The sequence below is a fragment of the Oratosquilla oratoria genome, chromosome 42 (genome assembly GCF_046742065.1).
Source record: "Oratosquilla oratoria isolate Oo_2021 chromosome 42, ASM4674206v1, whole genome shotgun sequence".
Classification (NCBI taxonomy): domain Eukaryota; kingdom Metazoa; phylum Arthropoda; class Malacostraca; order Stomatopoda; family Squillidae; genus Oratosquilla; species Oratosquilla oratoria.
This window is the reverse complement of record NC_134818.1, coordinates 28720761-28738141: the sequence shown is the minus strand read 5'-3', so window position 1 is coordinate 28738141 and position 17381 is coordinate 28720761. Positions and strand designations below refer to the sequence as shown.

Here is a 17381-nt window from a genome sequence, read left to right as displayed (position 1 = left end):
TATGAACACACATTTATTTTTTTCTCTTATATAGGTCTTTGAATTCAGTTAGGAGGCCATATGGAACAAATTTGCATGTGTCTGCGAGTCAAGAATTTTTTAGAATTATACTGTGACAGTTCTATGTGGATTGTGCTGTTTGTACCATTTGTATGGCAGACTGAGTGATCTTTGGTAGAGTCAGTTGTCCATGCTTGGTTGTCCTATGGGCGTAGTTGTCCAGAGGTCAGGGGACAGCTCTCTAGCGGGACAGCTGTCCTAGAACCCACTGTGCACCACCCGTGTGTGGGTGGTGACTAGAGGCTTCTAGAGATAGCTTTTTACCACTACCGTCATGCACCATCACTGGCAGGACTTTTATTAGTAAAAGAAAGAACAAAGTTATAGTTAGTAGGAAGTTGTAATAATGGCTCAGTATGCTGTACTCAGTCATTTGCTACCTCACATTTAGCTTTGACTTTCCTTAGTGCAAGTGATCTCTTGGAGCATCATTAGGAAGTGGTAGTCACCCTCAGAGGAGTAAAGCCTGAGACCCCAAGTTGAAATATAGACTTGTTCCCATAAGATTGCTCTTTACAAGTGAACCCTTTTACTTAACTATTTCAGCAGAATTTCATCAAGTATAGACAGCATTACAACATTCTATATTTATAAATTGTATATATTGTTTTGCACAGTATTATACTTTCATCCTGTTAATGAGAAAAACTAGAATCATATACCAGAGAATCACTGTAGCACCCCCAAATTCATCAAATTCCACATGGTGTTAAATCATCCAAAATCTGGCTTGGTTTTAAAAGAATATAAAAAGTCAAATATCCTTTTATTGGCAAAAGAAACATCACAGATATGGAGTAGCCAATGCTATGCAAAGACCTTGTATTAGTATCCAACATTAATTACTCTTCCTGACAAAGGGAGTTTCCAATACTTCTGATGGTTAAGCAAATTTGAATGTGGTAACCAAACAGATTTTGTTCTAGTTCATACCATACAATTTCAGTCAGCTAGGGCCTGGTCCAGGACTTCTGAAGCCCTAGATCCACTATTACACCAGATATAATCACCTGGCATTTGTCATCATAAAATCAATAAAATACACCACAATGCTGAAGGGTTTAGCTTCATGAATGGTGTCATTCTTCCCTTTGACAAATACAAATCAAATAAATGTATTCATTGGACATCATATCTCCTGAAGAAGAATTAGAGTGCTTTGCAGAAGTGTAAGATTCCCAAAAAACTACATAAAATTTGCAATATATTCTGTTGTCAATCATGGATGTATAAGAAACTGAGTTGTTGTTGTCGTTCCCTAGACTGTCTGTCCGAGCAGTCCCGAGAAACTGAATTGTATTCTCCACTAGCCTCGACACCTTTTGATGACTAAAATTAAAGCCAAACTTTGGCAGAGGGTAAACATTTCCACAAGCAGTAATTAATTTTTTTTACAATACTGCAGTGTATCTAATTTCTGAAAATCCACAAATTCTTCTATCCTTGAGGACACTATCGCACCAATACCAAAGACCATAATGAGGTTGTGGAGTATGATGTTAGGTGTGGGTCGGTAGTGTATAGGATAAATATATAAATATGGTACAGTAAACCCTTGATATAACAAATCTCGATATACCGGATATCAGATATTACGGACAAAAAATCTGACTGGACAAACCCTCGCTATAATGGATTTTCATCCATTATAGCGAGGGATCCTCGGTTATAATGGATCTTCGGATATAACAACAACAGACCCCTATCCCCATATCCGTTATTTCGAGGGTTTACTGTAATTTCTAATCCTACTAATTTCTAATACTGGACAAACTTCAGGATATAACGGATCTGTCAGGTATTTCCATCAGATATAACAGATCTTCGGTCCCCATATCGTCCATTATATTGAGGGTTTACTGTAATATGATATCTTTAAATGGCAGGAGTGTTGGAGTGTTATGTTAGGCGTGTATGGTATGTGAGTTATAGTTTGGGAAAGGTTTATCTCTTGAAATAAAGTGTGGTGTGAAGACAGGTATTGGTAATGATTATCTTTTTCCAACTTCTTCCCCTTTTGGGGTGAGCAAAGTGGATCCTGAAAAGGGCTTTTCAGACATGCATCCACCTACACAAGTGTACTGTGGGCCTATCCCTATACTGAATAATCACTGAGCTTGCACTGCCTATATGTGGATTGTGAAAGGAGGCTTCCAGAGATCACCTGCTTCCATCATGTACTATCACAGTGGGATTTTTATCAAATTAATAAAAGGTAAATATGAAAGTGTTGTTAGTATAAGAGGTGTATAACAGTTATTGGATATTCTGTCAGCCATTCAGTTACTTCATGCTTAGCATTGATTTCCTTGGTGGGAGTTGGTCCCAGGGACATCACTTGGAGATGATGAGGGTACAGTTAGCTCATCCTCCAGGGTGCTTAGCCCCATTACTAAGTTGAAGTTTACGAATGAGAAGACAAGGGGAGCATCTGGTAAATACATGAATGTAATAGAATAATATACCATCATAACACAGGGAAATTAATTCTATATATTTATCAATACTTTTGTTTTCACAATTTACAAGTGAAGTAATATTTTTCAAAAAAGCTATTCTTATACAATAAAACAAATTGTTTTTTTGGGTGTGAATTTTGGAACAATAATAAATATAACCATTTTATCAGACTACAGACATTTCCTGATATATTCACTGTTATTTATAGGTATCTATGTTTGAAGCCATCTTAAGATATAAATGTGTGCCAAGCAACTTTGTCAAGATAACATTAGTAATAATAATAATATATTGATCAATCATTATGTGTCTAATAATTTTAAATGCTAAAAATTGATTTTATGACATTCAATCAATACATTGTCTCCGGTCTCTTTTGCAGAAGACCTGCAGCCTTCAGGTAACTGGCAAAATCATTTTTATAGGGAACAATTTTTCATTTCAAGATCTAGATAAAAGGAAAATCTGATGGTGAAATATTGTTAAATGTATAAAAATTTGTGTGTTAAAGTGAAATAGTACTTGTGTATGTCAGCATGTATGATGGAGACGGGAAATGAACACCTTTTATCTTTGAGTACAAGTGTCTGCATGGTGCATACCTGGGATGGTATGAACAGACTTTATTATTCTTGATATAGAGAAAGAATACTGGAGTGTGTATGCCTTTGTAGCATATATTCTCCTTTCAATTTATAAAGAATTGCGAGTTCTACAGAAATGCTCTTATCCTGGTTCTTTACTGTGTAAAATAAATGCCAGATCATCAGTAAGTAAACCCACTACAAAAATACTTAATACCATTGGCTCTGTAAAACCTTTACAGCATTCATTAGTAATGAGGCTACAATTTCATGGCGAATTTAGTACCACTATATCTGAATACACGTGTAAAAGTAATATCCTCTTACCATACTTTTTTTATTATTATTTCGCCTTTCAACAATGGCATATATTCTTCTATTTCCAAGTTGTATGCATTCATAAACAGGTCCCATTTATACTGTACTGTATATCTTTTGCCTCTGAATTCCATTCAAACCACTCCATCAAATATTACCCTTGATTCAACAAAATTTATATATATAAACCATTTGAGGTGAGTGCAAAGTTGTATCAGTGTTGTGTAATGTTGCCATGGTTGTTCAACATGTATATGGATGGGGATGGCATGGGAGGTAAATGCAAGAGTACTTAGCAGGTTTAGAATTGGTGGGTGAAAATGGGAGTACAGTACATGGACCAATTGTAATTTGTGGATAACACTGCACTTGTGGCCAATTTTGACAATACAACGAAGCAGTTGGAGATGTTCTCATGGGGGTCCCATTTCTTACATTTTTCCTTATAAAACTTACCACAAGCCTCGTTTACACAGGACAAGTTGAGAGGCAAGTCAAGCATGCAAATGACTTTTTTTTCATTGTTTAATGTCACCAAACTTCCCCCTACTCCCTACAAGGAGACTGAGACAATGCCTCTTATAGAAGACTGTAGTGTGGAATTTAATGAACTATGCTCTTGGTTCAACTTCAACTGTGGCAGGGGTTGAACTACCATCCCCTTGACCTTTGCCACAAGTAACAACTCCCTATTCCACTTGGCCAGCGAGTTAGTTACTTGCCATGTGTAATCATATGCTTGATAAAGAATATTGAAGAGGATGCCCAATTTTTTGTCAAGTAGATGTTTACACATGACAAGTAACATGCACACTTGACTTGCCTCTCAACTTACCTTGTACAAATGAGGCTTTAAACTTTCATTTGTTTGCCAGGATTATTTCTTGTAATTTATTCTAAAAATAGACACATGAATATGGGAAGCAGTTTCCTAACATCTTTTAGGCAATGTTTTTTTTTTTTTTGCTATGACCTCTTGTTCTTTGATCCTATGCTAACAAATTTTCTGTTCATTTTTTTCTAGAAGAAGAGTGAGAAAAGAAGATTCAGAACAATGGTGATTGAAGAACAAAGTACAGTATATCCCATAAAAAGAAAATATAAGCCTTCTACCACATTTCAATTATGAAGTCTATTCAACTTCAACTGTTAAGTATAGCTCACATTGTCACCTATATCATCTCAACACTGGATGTCAATTAGTTGTTCTATGGTATTCAAGCAATTAAATAAAAACAGTGATCTGAATATCAACTTCATGCACAATTTTATCTATTTTGATTTGCTGTCCCTTCCACTCAGTCACTTTTAAAAAGCAGGGAGAAAACTTGTCCAAACCTTCCCCACTTTTTTGTTTTGGGGATACCTATCATAAATATAATGACAGATGGGTTCAAAACAAGGGTGTGTATACAGTACTACAGTACCTCTCATTAACAGACGTTAATTAGCTGTGTTTGCGGTGTTTTTGGTGCTGTTGTTTAGTGCTGTGCAATCACTATGCCACCAAAAAACCACTCCAAATCAACGGATTATTCACATCAACGGACACCGTTACCCCCTTTTAGTCCGTTAATGAGCGGTAGTACTGTATCAAGATTTCTATCTAGTATTTGCATGGATACCATGAAGGAAATAAAGAATATAACCGAGAAGTGACCTTTTATGAGGGATATAAGAAACAGATGCAATAATAATAATAAATGCTGCTCAAAGTTTTACTGACTGGAAACCTGTAGCCCCACAATGGATGGCAATGATGCTTGGGCTCCCCCATAGATCTTTCAGATGAGACGTTAGACTGTTGTCTGAGTTGTAAAAGGACGAGACTATTACAATGTCACCAGCTTATAAGTGCAGTAGTCGCCAATTGTTGGCTCTCCATGTATGAAAAAGTGGAGGAAATACAGTAAGTCAATACAGAGAGATGCATTGTCAAGAAACTGAGTATCAGCCCCTCAGAAATACACCTGTAGATGGAGATAACAGTATTGATGGGTTTTGAAAAAGGATGTTAAGGATATGATTTTCTTTGATGTTCATTTCATAGGACCATCACTTCCAGATACCCATTACTGATCCCAGAAACAGATATTTATATACATACATATACCAATGGCTTTTTCCCCCTTACAAGTGAGGTAGCCAAAAAACAAAGGCATAAAATCCACTCCCACCCATTCCATCTCCACATACTCCACTTCTATTCACCCCTCTCCCTCCCTCTTTTCTTGGCTCCTTCTGGATGATGGGTCATCCTTGCATCTCACCCACTGCCCGGTCGGATGCAATGTAGCAAGACACAGCACATCCACATTAAGGCCATTTCATTTAATCAGCAACCTCCCTGTCCGTCCCTTCATGCAGAAAGAGAGAAGATGGGGAGTAATTCCTTCGGGCTGTGTCAAAATATCATTCACACATAATCCATCACTCCCCACCCTCTCACCCACCCACTCCCTTCTATGTATCACATCATCATCCATACACAACCATTCTCCACTCACCCCTATCTTGTCTTCTCCCTTCCTCAACAGACATTCCCCTCTTTCCCAATGCCCCTTTTACCGCATCCATCCATCTCATCCTTAGTCGCCCCCTTTCTGTAAATGATGGAATGGAAAAACTATTACAAGAGCTGTTAACACTTGAGCAGCTTATGAAAATAGAAAGGCATGATTAAAGATTAACAACAGAAAGGCACTGTGGATATGGAAGAAGGAAATGAGCTGAAACTAAACAGTGGACAAGAGTGTTTAGATTCTATAAGATGAATGTCATAGAAGAGGAAGGAATGAAAGAAGATAAAAAACAAGTACTAATGATTGCATGATAGCTGAAGTATTTAGGTAATTATAAGTGCTGTGGATGTGCTGTGTCTTGCGACACTGCTTCTGACCCAGGGCGGTGGGCAAGGTGCAGGGATGACCCGTCATCCAGGAGGTGCTCAGATGAGAGGGAGGGTGGGAGGGGTGTGGAGTGTATTTAGGGATGAAATGGGTGGGAGTGTTTTTATGCCTTTCCCTTTTTGGCTACCTCCCTTGAAAGGGGGAAAAAGCCTTGGTATATGTATGTATGTATAAGTAAAATATCACTGAAAATAAAGATAGGGATGATAAAGCAAAATAATGGCAATATCTATTTGAAGGAACTAATTCTGAATGCTAGAGATATAGTAATATAATGGAATGATGTAAAAGCCAATATTCTGTATCCCTCAGTAGTTCATCTCTTATTTGAATTCCTTCAAGAATGACCAACTAAAGGACCAACCTAACTACAGTAGTCCTGCATGACAGACATTAAAGAGAACCATCTTTTCCTGCTGCCAGTCCAATCTTTGAAACCCATTAACACCCTCACCTCCCTCTAGAATTGGGGATGGCATTCACTCCTTGGACTGAGCCCAATATCTCTACTAATTTTGACCATCATTCCTCCTCTTTTTTGCAGACAGGGCTGACAACTAGTAACTGGTCCTCTTCCTCCTACCAATGCATACAAGTACAACATAGACAACACATCAATGTTTCTTTCTAGAGAGATCTATTGGAGGATCTGAGGACCCTTGCAGACTTATATGGGGCTGCAGGTTTCCCGTCAGTGAAACTTGAGGCAACAATTATCATTATTCCTTCCTATGGACCTAAAGTGGGTGCCTGCACATGGTCCCCATACAGTGGATGTTTGATTAAATCACCTTCCAGCCACCCATCTCCAAAGCCCATCCTTTACCTCTACATGGAGAAGCCCTGTACAGGCAAGTTTTCCAACTTGAAAAGACGACATATTGCAAAACATGTGTGAAAAAGGACAGAAAAAAATTACATTCACTGTGAAATTCCATAAATAGTGGAAGTGTGCACACTGTAATCTGAAATGATGCATAACTGCTCTCTAAATAAGAACAAGATGTGGTAACCTACAGCTACTATGGATGAATTATCAAAGCTAAACTGAAAAGACATTCAGTCTAATGCTGTCCTACAGGAAACAGTGATGTAATGAGATCATTCCTGTTTAGATCAGTGTAACACATTAAAAATGTATAATAGATACATGATTTTAATTTGTTTTTGTTTTTTCACTAAAGCACCATATATCTGTGTCTTATTCTCCAATTGTACAATAGTATCCATAATACTGTACACTCTATAAATCTATTAAGTGAAAAAAGGGTGTTTTTTGTGCTCTTTCATGACCACCGATAGATTCTGGACATTTTTGGACAATATAATTCTACAATTCAAATAAATGGCTCTGAGGCATTCAATAGCACACCAGAGTACCACTGACACTGTCTGAAAACCACTGGTACAAATTAAGGGAGTAATATTTACTTTTTCCAAGGCAGCCAGAGGCCTGCCTGTGAAGCAATGACAGTAATATCAAAAGATATGTAATATAATCTTTGCTGTTTCACATTTAACTATTTACCTGAAAACACAATGAAAACTTACTCATAAGAAAACAATATATTTGAAAGCAGTTAAAGGATTCCATTCATATGACAACTAGTATGCAACAGAAATGGGTGCCAATGAAAAATAAGGCAGAAAGAAATGATTGGTAACAATATAATTTACTTTCCATTTGTAGTTTCACTTGGTTATGCTTGTGTGATGTAATGAGATGGGCCATTTAAGCGGGTGCATTATCATTTTGAAACACCAAATTACCATCACACCCGAGGGTCATTTGTCTCTCACACATCTTAGAATGGTACAATAAAAACTTAGCACCCAAGTCAGTTTCTGGACAAACAAATTCACAGTGCACAACCCCGTAACTGGTGAACAGCGATAATAATTTTGATCATACTCCTCACCTACCTCAACTTTTTTGGTCTTGACAAACTGCTTGTCATAGGCCTGCTTTAACATTCCAAGGGTCTGTTTTACCAATTTTCTGAGTTACAAATGAGCATGTGAACATGGGCACACAATCATTTGTAATACACATCCCAGTGTTCACATGATAACACTACATGGTATATTAAACCAAAACAGTTGCTACATGTGTATTAACAGTCCAGTGTTCTGTTTCTCTTCTCCAGGTGGAAGTATGGGTGTTGGCATGTCTTGAAAATGGGTGGCAGGAACATATTTCCTCTAAAATCTTACAGGACTCCTACTTAAAGGTCCCCAATATTAATCCTTCAAAAATGTAACATGACTTCTATCATGGCTTCAAAATAGTATACTTTTAGTTCCTTTCTTATGGGAGCACACCACTGTGGGTTTTCAACTGTTTTATCTTTTTACTATTCTTCAAAACATGTACATTAAGTCAATAAAATCAAAGTATGGGATAATTGTCACCACAACCCAACAAGAATCTGTCAGGCCCCTGGTCTTCAAAACTCTTAACCTGGCCATGAGCACAATCCTAGGCAAACGAATTCTTATTCATATTTTCATAGTAAAAGAAGTGTGGAAGGCAGAGGTGGAAGGAGTGAATATGAGGGGGCATCCTAGGATGAGATGGATGGATGGGGTGAAAGGGGCTTTACAAAAGAGAGGAATGTCTGTAGAGGAAGGACGGGAGAGGACAGAAGATAGGGGTGAATGGAGAAGGGTTGTGTATAGATGAGGCTGTGATGCATGAGGGGGAGTGTGTGGGGGATGGGGGGGTGAGGAAGTATGTATGAGAAAAAATTTGACGCAGCCCGAAGGGATTTCTCCCCGTCTTCTCCTTTCCTGCATGAGGGGATAGAGAGGGGGGGTTGCTGAATTTATGAAACAGCCTTGCTGTGGATGTGCTGTGTCTTGCAACACTGCTTTTGACCCAGGGCAGTGGACAGGATGTAGGGATGACCTGTCATCCAGGAGGTGCCAAGATAGGAGGGAGGGAGGAGGGTGGAGGGGAGTGGAATATATGGGAAATGAAATAAGTGGGAGTGATTTCTATGCCTTTTTCTTTTTGGCTACCCCCCGTGTAAGGGGGAAAAAGCCTTTGGTATATGTATATACCCTTTCTGAAGTTAACGATAAATTCCAACATATAACAACATTATTACTTCTCAAACAACTTATATTTATTTGTAAATGTTAATGCATTTAAAAGTTCCAATAATCATACCAATTTAATTTTGTGCTTTCCCTTTATAGTTCATACTGTATGAAACACACAAATCAGTCATGAGCCTTACCACCTATTCTATACATATATCAACATCTTTGGAAGCATGCACATAACACTATGGGGGAAAAAAAAACTTCTATTTTCTAAATCATTCATTCATGACTAAGTACAATTGAAGTCTTGGGAGGAAATTATGACTCCGTTTTTTATGAAGGACAGCATCTCATAGAAATTCAGATGCCTTCACCAAAATCACTTCTAACTACTCCAGATAACAATACATACCAACACCCACAATGCGCCCATTAAAATACAATACTGACTTTCAACTTGGTAAGAATTTCCATGCATTGCAGACTAGTAGCAGATATCTTATTCCTGTTAATACCTATGTTATTTTCCATTTTGGCTAGTGGCAGGTAATTCTATTTAGTTGCAAGAGAATTCCAGGACAGTATGGTACTTTAATCAAATATCAATCATCCTATTTACCCACAAGGCTTCTCTTTATACAATCAAGCAACTCAAATGTTATACAAAAAATGATCCCCAGGCCCCAAAGGGCCAACATCCAAAATATCCAGATGGGACTCAACATAGGCTCACATTGTCCCCATACCATCATCACACATTTTATGTATATATGCTTTACTGTTTCAATAAACTTTTATATACTTTGTCAATGTACCATTTTATTTGCAAAGAACAAAGAATTATTATTTACATGAAAACACAATTATAAAGCCCATTAATCATGGAAAGACTGCCACATTTTGAAAACAAAATCAATTATAAATTTATAATATACTGTACTCTGGTTTTGTCAGTGTGTACTTTGGAGACCAGTTAATGAAGAACACTAACACTTCCTGGGTTATGAAAAGGTCAGGTTCCAATAAAATCCCGAAAAGAAAAGTTTGATTTTCAAAATGATGGGTCTCCTATTTGTATTATGTATACATTTCACAGTATAAAAACATATACTAGACATATCAAACAAAGCAGCCCCCCCCAAAAAAAAAAAAAAAAAAAATACTTATGCTCAGTATCAGAATTTAATGAGTTCTGAAGGTGGAACAAGAAAGCTAAATGTCATTTTCATAGCCCAGGAGGTTCCTAGAATAAAAAGCGAAAACACTTCCTTCCCACAGGACTTCTCTCCTAGTAGGTACCTGTTATTGGAGATTGATTTTTAAAAAAATAGACTTTTTAACTAATGAAATTTTTTGGCCAACTCCCTTGTATGGGGGAAAAAGCCTTTGGTATATGTATGTAATGAAAATTGAAGTTGTGAATAATGAGGCACCTATAACTAAGTTTAAATCGGCTCGCATCTTTTTCACTAACCCCTTCAATGTGATGACAAACTACTATATACAAACTTCCTTCTGGTTAATACCCAATCAATTACTATTCATGTAGACCAGTTGGACTTTCATGGCAAGGAAAACTTAAGACATACGAGCTTCCAATTAAGCGATCATATTTTTCTTGATTTAATCTGTTGCCCAAGTCTCTTCAGCAGGAGACCTATTCTACCATAAATCACTTGATGAAGAGATCTTCTATTTTCTGGAAAGGGTGAATGTAGGGTAGTGTAATAAAAAGTGTTCTGTGTCTTCTGAGAGGTAGTTGTAATCAGAGTCTGTTGCCATGGCAATTTTGTGTTTGTATAGTTTTTATATGAGGTGGTGACCTGAATACAGGCATGCCAGTGTAGTTCTTTTTTGTTTTGGGAGTTGTCCTTCACTTGGGTTCATACCTGGGGGCCTAACAGAGTATGTTCAAATATAGAATTTAAAGATCTAGTTAAGACCTTTTGTAATCAGAATATACAAATGCTTCTACTGACATGCTGTGTAGTGCTGGGGGAAGTTAAATATTATCTAATACACTGTATATGTGTGATATGATGGGATGAGTGGGAGAGATCAAGGGTTCTTGCATAGAATGGAGTCTTATCATTTTCATTTGCTGCTGGTTAGAAAGTACTTTGGTTTTTGGAATAAAGAATATAATTTAGCTTGTTTTACCACTGAAGTCCAACTAATACCTAAAAATTAAGTTGAGGTATGGACCTCACAACTGAAAGAATCAATGCTATCTCAATGAACTTTTTTCAACCAGACAACCCTCCCTAGAGTCGACCCCTTCAATACTAAGAGACGCCTGTCAATTTATTCAGGTTAATACGAAACAAATTTAATTTGGCTATGAGGTACCTTTTCAGTAATGAAGATAAACACATCTTAATTAACTCCATCCATGCCTATGGGTACTTGTTTTAATCTAGCTAATGTCAGATAATCTTATTCAGCTACGATTCACTTTGGTCCTAGATTACACATTAGAATCATGATCAACAACTTCCTCGCTCTGATGAGAACTCAAGAGCTCATATTTCCTTTTAGTAGGGAGGAGGTTAAACTTAACTTTGATTAAAACCTTCTGCACAAAAGAACACAGTACTTGTTTTATTCTGAATTTTTCCAAATATTTTATTCAGCCATACAGTACCCATTTATCAGAAAAGATTAATGACCCATACTATACTGAAGGGTGTGTTCTTTTAGTCTGGCTAACACCTGATGATTTTATTAAGTTCCAGGGTATCCCTTCAGAAGGGATAAGAAGAGAGAGAGAGAGAGAGAGAGAAAAAAAAAAAAAAAAAAATCCTGCTACCTCCTACACAAAGCGTGGTCCCGTTAAATGCTTGTATACTGTTCAAACTAAATTGACGAAAATTCTATTCCCTACTGCTGGTTAATAACTGGCTTGTAATGCCTATATACACTTCACCTTTGAGGAAAGTGATGCACTGCTCATAATAATGATCACAATAATCATAATAATAATTACATGAAGTGATATGGTCATGTTAAGAGAATGGATGGATTAGATATCCTCAGAGGTGCCAAGAGTGAAAGGGGGGAAAAACCAATGAAAAGGTGGATAAAAGTGATGAGTGAGCACACAGCTGGGATGTCAAACAATTGAAAATAAGCATGAGTGATAGCGAGAAATGGAGAAGAATGTATAGTCTAAGGCAATCACCTGTTCCATGAGAGGGTGTACTGGGGATGAACCAACACTTTCGCTAGGAAAAATGATGAAGAGTAATTTCTGCATAGCTTAAGCACAAAGGAATGAAGGGACCTGTATGACGAGAGTGGAAAGGGAGAGGATTTTCCTCTCCCATGCCTAACCTTCCAACTGAAGAGGGAGGGGGATTCTTCTTCTGTTGTTGTTGTTGCTACTACTCTTAAAAACAGTAATACTGTGCTAACACTCAACTCATTTGCAATTCCAATCTTAATGGATAGAATATGGAAATATGAACATAATCAAATCTCCAATTACTCTATTTCCTCTTTACTAAGAACCCCCAACTATTACCTCCAAATTTCAAACTAATAAATCCTAACCAAGTAGTCATGGCAACAATACTTTGGCTAAAAGAACATGGGCCATGGTTTATCTTAGCCCCTTGGCTACATTAAGGCCTTCATGAACTTTCCTCTCGCTTAATAACTCCACTCGGCTGAAGGCAGGAACTTGTGCTGAAAAGGTTCAGACTAGTCTTGAATAATCCCATTGTTATGGTGATATCTTTACTGATTTTGCTCTGGTCAATACCAGAAGACTTTATTCAACTTAGGGCAGGACTTTGTGCTGATGGGGTTCAGGAAGTCCCGATGAATCTCTTTGCTCTGATGACATCTTTCTACACTTTGCTCCTGTTAATGCCTGATCGTTTTCTTCAACTCTGGGCAGCACCTCAAGATGAAGGGGATTAAGGATAATCCTAGAGTGAAGGGACAAACTATCATCATGGTAAGATGTATATAAAAGATGACTTCCTCAAGGGAGATCATCAGCAACACTTCAGCAATGTTTGCAATTCTGTGCTCAAGGATTTTTCATTGATGCTGAAACTTACGCTACAGAAAATCTTCTATATCAAATGCTGAAAACATTTCTTCCTGAAATCACTCAAATGGCTTCAAGACAACAATTTCATACTGATGAAAGTAACACTCGGCCAAACATAGATCTCCTCGCATGGGTATTGTATGCAAGCAAAGATGAATTCCAAAGTTTGCTCACAATTCAGCAGCATCCTAATCTGCTAAAAGATGTCACCATTGGTCATATTTTATTTTGGAATACTTCAATATATCACTAATAATGAGGCATTATTTACAACATAGTAATCTGAAAACAATTTCAGTTATCTGCTAGACTTGACAACAAGCAGTCAGCAAACTTAAAATCTACCAGTATGTTGTCTGGCAAACCATATGCTTTAAAGTTGACAATTACTTTGAACCCGTCTACACAGTGACATATTCCATAATGCTGGCTGGAGGAGGGATGAGAGGGAGCACACCCTAGATTGATGGGGCATCACCCTTCAAGTGAATAAAAGTGTCTGCTATTAACCAAAACACAACTTATAAGGTATATCAACAGGTTAATGGGGCTTAAATGTTGCTCACGGTTACCTAGCGAGACGGAAACATCAGGTACTATACCAATAAGAATCTTTGGGATAAAGACTTTTTCCTATCATCTCATATGGTGTAGACTACAGAAAAAGGGACCAATCTTTGATGCCTAGATGAAACTGTTCCACAACACAGAAGCTGGAGAGTTATCTCCCAAGTACTCCTCTGAAGCCCAATAATGCCCTTGCCTCCACCCTGAGGTGCAGCCACAATAGGTTGGCACTCAATCCACTGATCAGACTCAAAATATTTCACTCAACTTTCTCTATTTTTTCACTACTTTTCACCGAAGGAAAAAAAAAAAAAAAAAAAAAAAAAAAAAAAAAGGGTCCTTTCCCTCCTACTACCTAGTAAGTGAAACAACTCATCACACAACACAGACATCAATCAAAATTTTCTTCCCAGAGAAACCCATGAGAGGAGGAACAGTCAGCTGGTCTTAGTCACACAATTCTGGTGAAAGAAGTTTGATTGACTGATAGAGAAAACAAGTTACCAGAGTCACAAGGGCAAAATTAAGAGAAGCCTCATTATAAAAACATATATTGTTGGAGGTTACTTGGCATTCTCTAAGTTGGTAAACCTATAAAAATCTTGAGACAATACAAGCTTATGAAAATAAGACCTATTCTTTGAAAATAAAGTTGAAAACATATCACTTAATATTTCCAATTCCAATTAATTTTCATATATCTTTCTCAAAAGCACACAACTTTCATCAAATATAATACTGAAAATATATTCCCTACTCATATATTCTTCAAAGAGAATCCAGGTTGTCTCTTAATAAATGAAAATCTTATATTAGTTTTTGTTCATGGTCCATTCTGAAGAACTAGGATAAAAAGCTAATTTATTCATGCCTACCATGAACTACAAACCTGCAATATCAAGAAATTATTCTCCAGATGATATACTTGGTAGTGCTATCCTTGGAGTCACAGCAAAAATTTATAAAAAAATAAAAAAAATAATAAAAAAATAAAAAAAAAATAATAATAATAATAATAATAATAATAATCTTGAAAGACAAAAGAAATATAAATGAAGTAACACTATAATATATATAAAAAAGGGCCCTATTGAAGCACTATTGAAGAAGGGCAAATATTCAGTCATAGATGACTAACTCACTCACGACTAGCACTGTATCTTTATTTTTTTTTTTATCTTTTTTTAAGCTTTTTTCTTACGAAGTTCCTCCACTAAGCTCCTTTCCCTTGTATCACAACATCCACTTTCTTGGCTGAAAAAGGACTGCACTCCCATTTCTGGTTCTGCAACTTTGTCGCCACCTTCACTGTCATCAGCAGAACTCCTCCTCACCTTCATAACCCCAGGGGAGAGGGATGTTTGCTCCAACTTCTCCCTCAATGGTATCCGGAAGAGAATCTGTATCTCTTTCTACTGTCTCTCCTTCTGTCAAAGGTGCGGCCTCCTCCCTCTCCTCCTCTTCCTCTTTTTCTTCCACTGGTTTCTCTATAAGAGCTATAGGTGTGTAACACATTGGACATTTATCTTGAACATAGAGCCATTTCCTAAGACAGGGTTCATGGAACAAGTGTTTGCACACTGTGACACGCGCATCTGTCATTTCCGCATAGCAGATAGCACAGACATCATTGTACTTCTTCAGCTGTTCTGCTGTTGCTTGAGGGAGAGCTGAGATCTTCTTGGCTGCTTCAAGACGAAGCAGGAAACTCTTCCATCCCTGCTGAAGCCTCTGCCAGACATTGAAGTAAAAATGAATGAGCAACACAACAGCATTCATCCACGACCACTGACCAGTAATACACTCTTTAATACCAGCCCCAACCACAAACACAGCAACAATGAATTCGAAAACTCGGGTGGGGGCACGTGTGTAGTATACCAAATCATCAAGGGAAGGCCAGGGCTCTGCACAAAATGAATCGTATGTTAGAAGAGCATAGATTGTGACCAGACCTAAGACCTGAACTGATGTCATGATACAAGCAGACAACACCAAAAGTAACCAGAAATCTTGTTCAAAGATCAGTGTGAACATATACACCATGTAGAGTGGAACAATCAGCAGGAACAAACATGCAGAAACTGCTCTTGCATGTCGACTAAGGGGCACTGAACCTGATGCACTGAGAGCCAGTACAAAAGGTTCAACCAATTCAAACATGCTCTGAATCAGAGATGACAAAACAATCAACAGGAGGATAGACAAGACAGCTAACCTTTCAGGCATATTAATCTCCAGCAATGATGTCTGTATGGAGAGTAAAGCCATTGTTACCCCTTCCGTCCAGCCTGAATGGACAAGATCATCTGGCGGAGCTGTATTTGCTGGTCCAGCAGTGTATCTTCGTGTCAGGGTTAGGATACCCCTAGATGCATAAGATACAGCAACACATGTACCCCCAAGCATCAGGGGTGTATAACACACTTCTGCTGCACTTTGCAGCATGACAAAGTACCACGCCTCGCCTGTCAAGCCTCCTGTATTAGTAGGTGTGCTGTGTGCTACAGCAACAGACTTCTTATAGGGAACGTAATGACTGTACAACTGAGTAACAAATAACATGATCCAGAAGAGCAGTAACTGGATGGGTACAAAGAGGCGATTCCAAAGGGTGATGAAGACCCTTGTGGTGCCATACAACTCCACCATATATACCAGGCGCTCATATACCGACTTTAAAAATCTGAAGACTCTAGGAACACACAGGAAGATGTACTGGACTGTGAGAAAGATCACAAAACAGGAAGCAAAGTTGTGGGTCAAGTGCAGCTCAATGACTGGGAATCCAGCCAGACGAGCAAAGACAGGTACGAGGTAAACTAGGAGAAGAATCTGTTGGTTGGGGAAAAAAGAAAAGAAAAAAGTACATTAGAATAAATCTCTTATCACACACAGCACAAAATCACTAAACATATCTTAAGTAATAGTAACTAATTTGTTAATTTTCTCTATCTTACAAAGTGACTGATCCTTGCTCTAGCTCCTATGCTTCATGTAACTGTTGTATACATAAACTAAACAGAACAGAATGGAATGGGTGAGGAAAAAGCCTTTGGTGGTGCCTAGGAGGTGCCAAGATAGGAGGGAAGGAGGAGAGTGGAGGGGAGTGGAATATATGGGAAATGAAATGGGTGGGAGTGATTTCTCTGCCTTTTTCTTTTTGGCTACCCCCCATGTAAAGGGGAAAAAGCCTTTGGTATATGTATGTATGTGTATGTATATACATAGGCAGATAGACAGTAATATACATGACCAACATTTGTGGGATCTTGTTTCTTACTCTGCAATTATCATATTTGTAGGATGTTCAATAAGTCTTAATATGTACATAATGGATCTATATTTTGATGATTCCAACCTCTGTATTTACCT

At 37.8% G+C, this 17381-nt stretch overlaps 1 protein-coding gene across 4 annotated transcripts in view; it reads right to left on the bottom strand.

Annotated features, from left to right (window-relative positions):
- Positions 1-809: 809 nt before the first annotated feature.
- LOC143021677 (RING finger protein 145-like) overlaps positions 810-17381 on the bottom strand; it is a 36321-nt gene continuing 19749 nt past the window's right edge. For all 4 annotated transcript variants that reach the window (XM_076179294.1, XM_076179293.1, XM_076179297.1 and 1 more), the window contains one exon: positions 810-16841. In XM_076179294.1, coding sequence (XP_076035409.1) covers positions 15321-16841 — 1521 coding nt within the window. In that variant the 3' untranslated portion in view covers positions 810-15320. The remainder of the gene's footprint in view (positions 16842-17381) is intronic.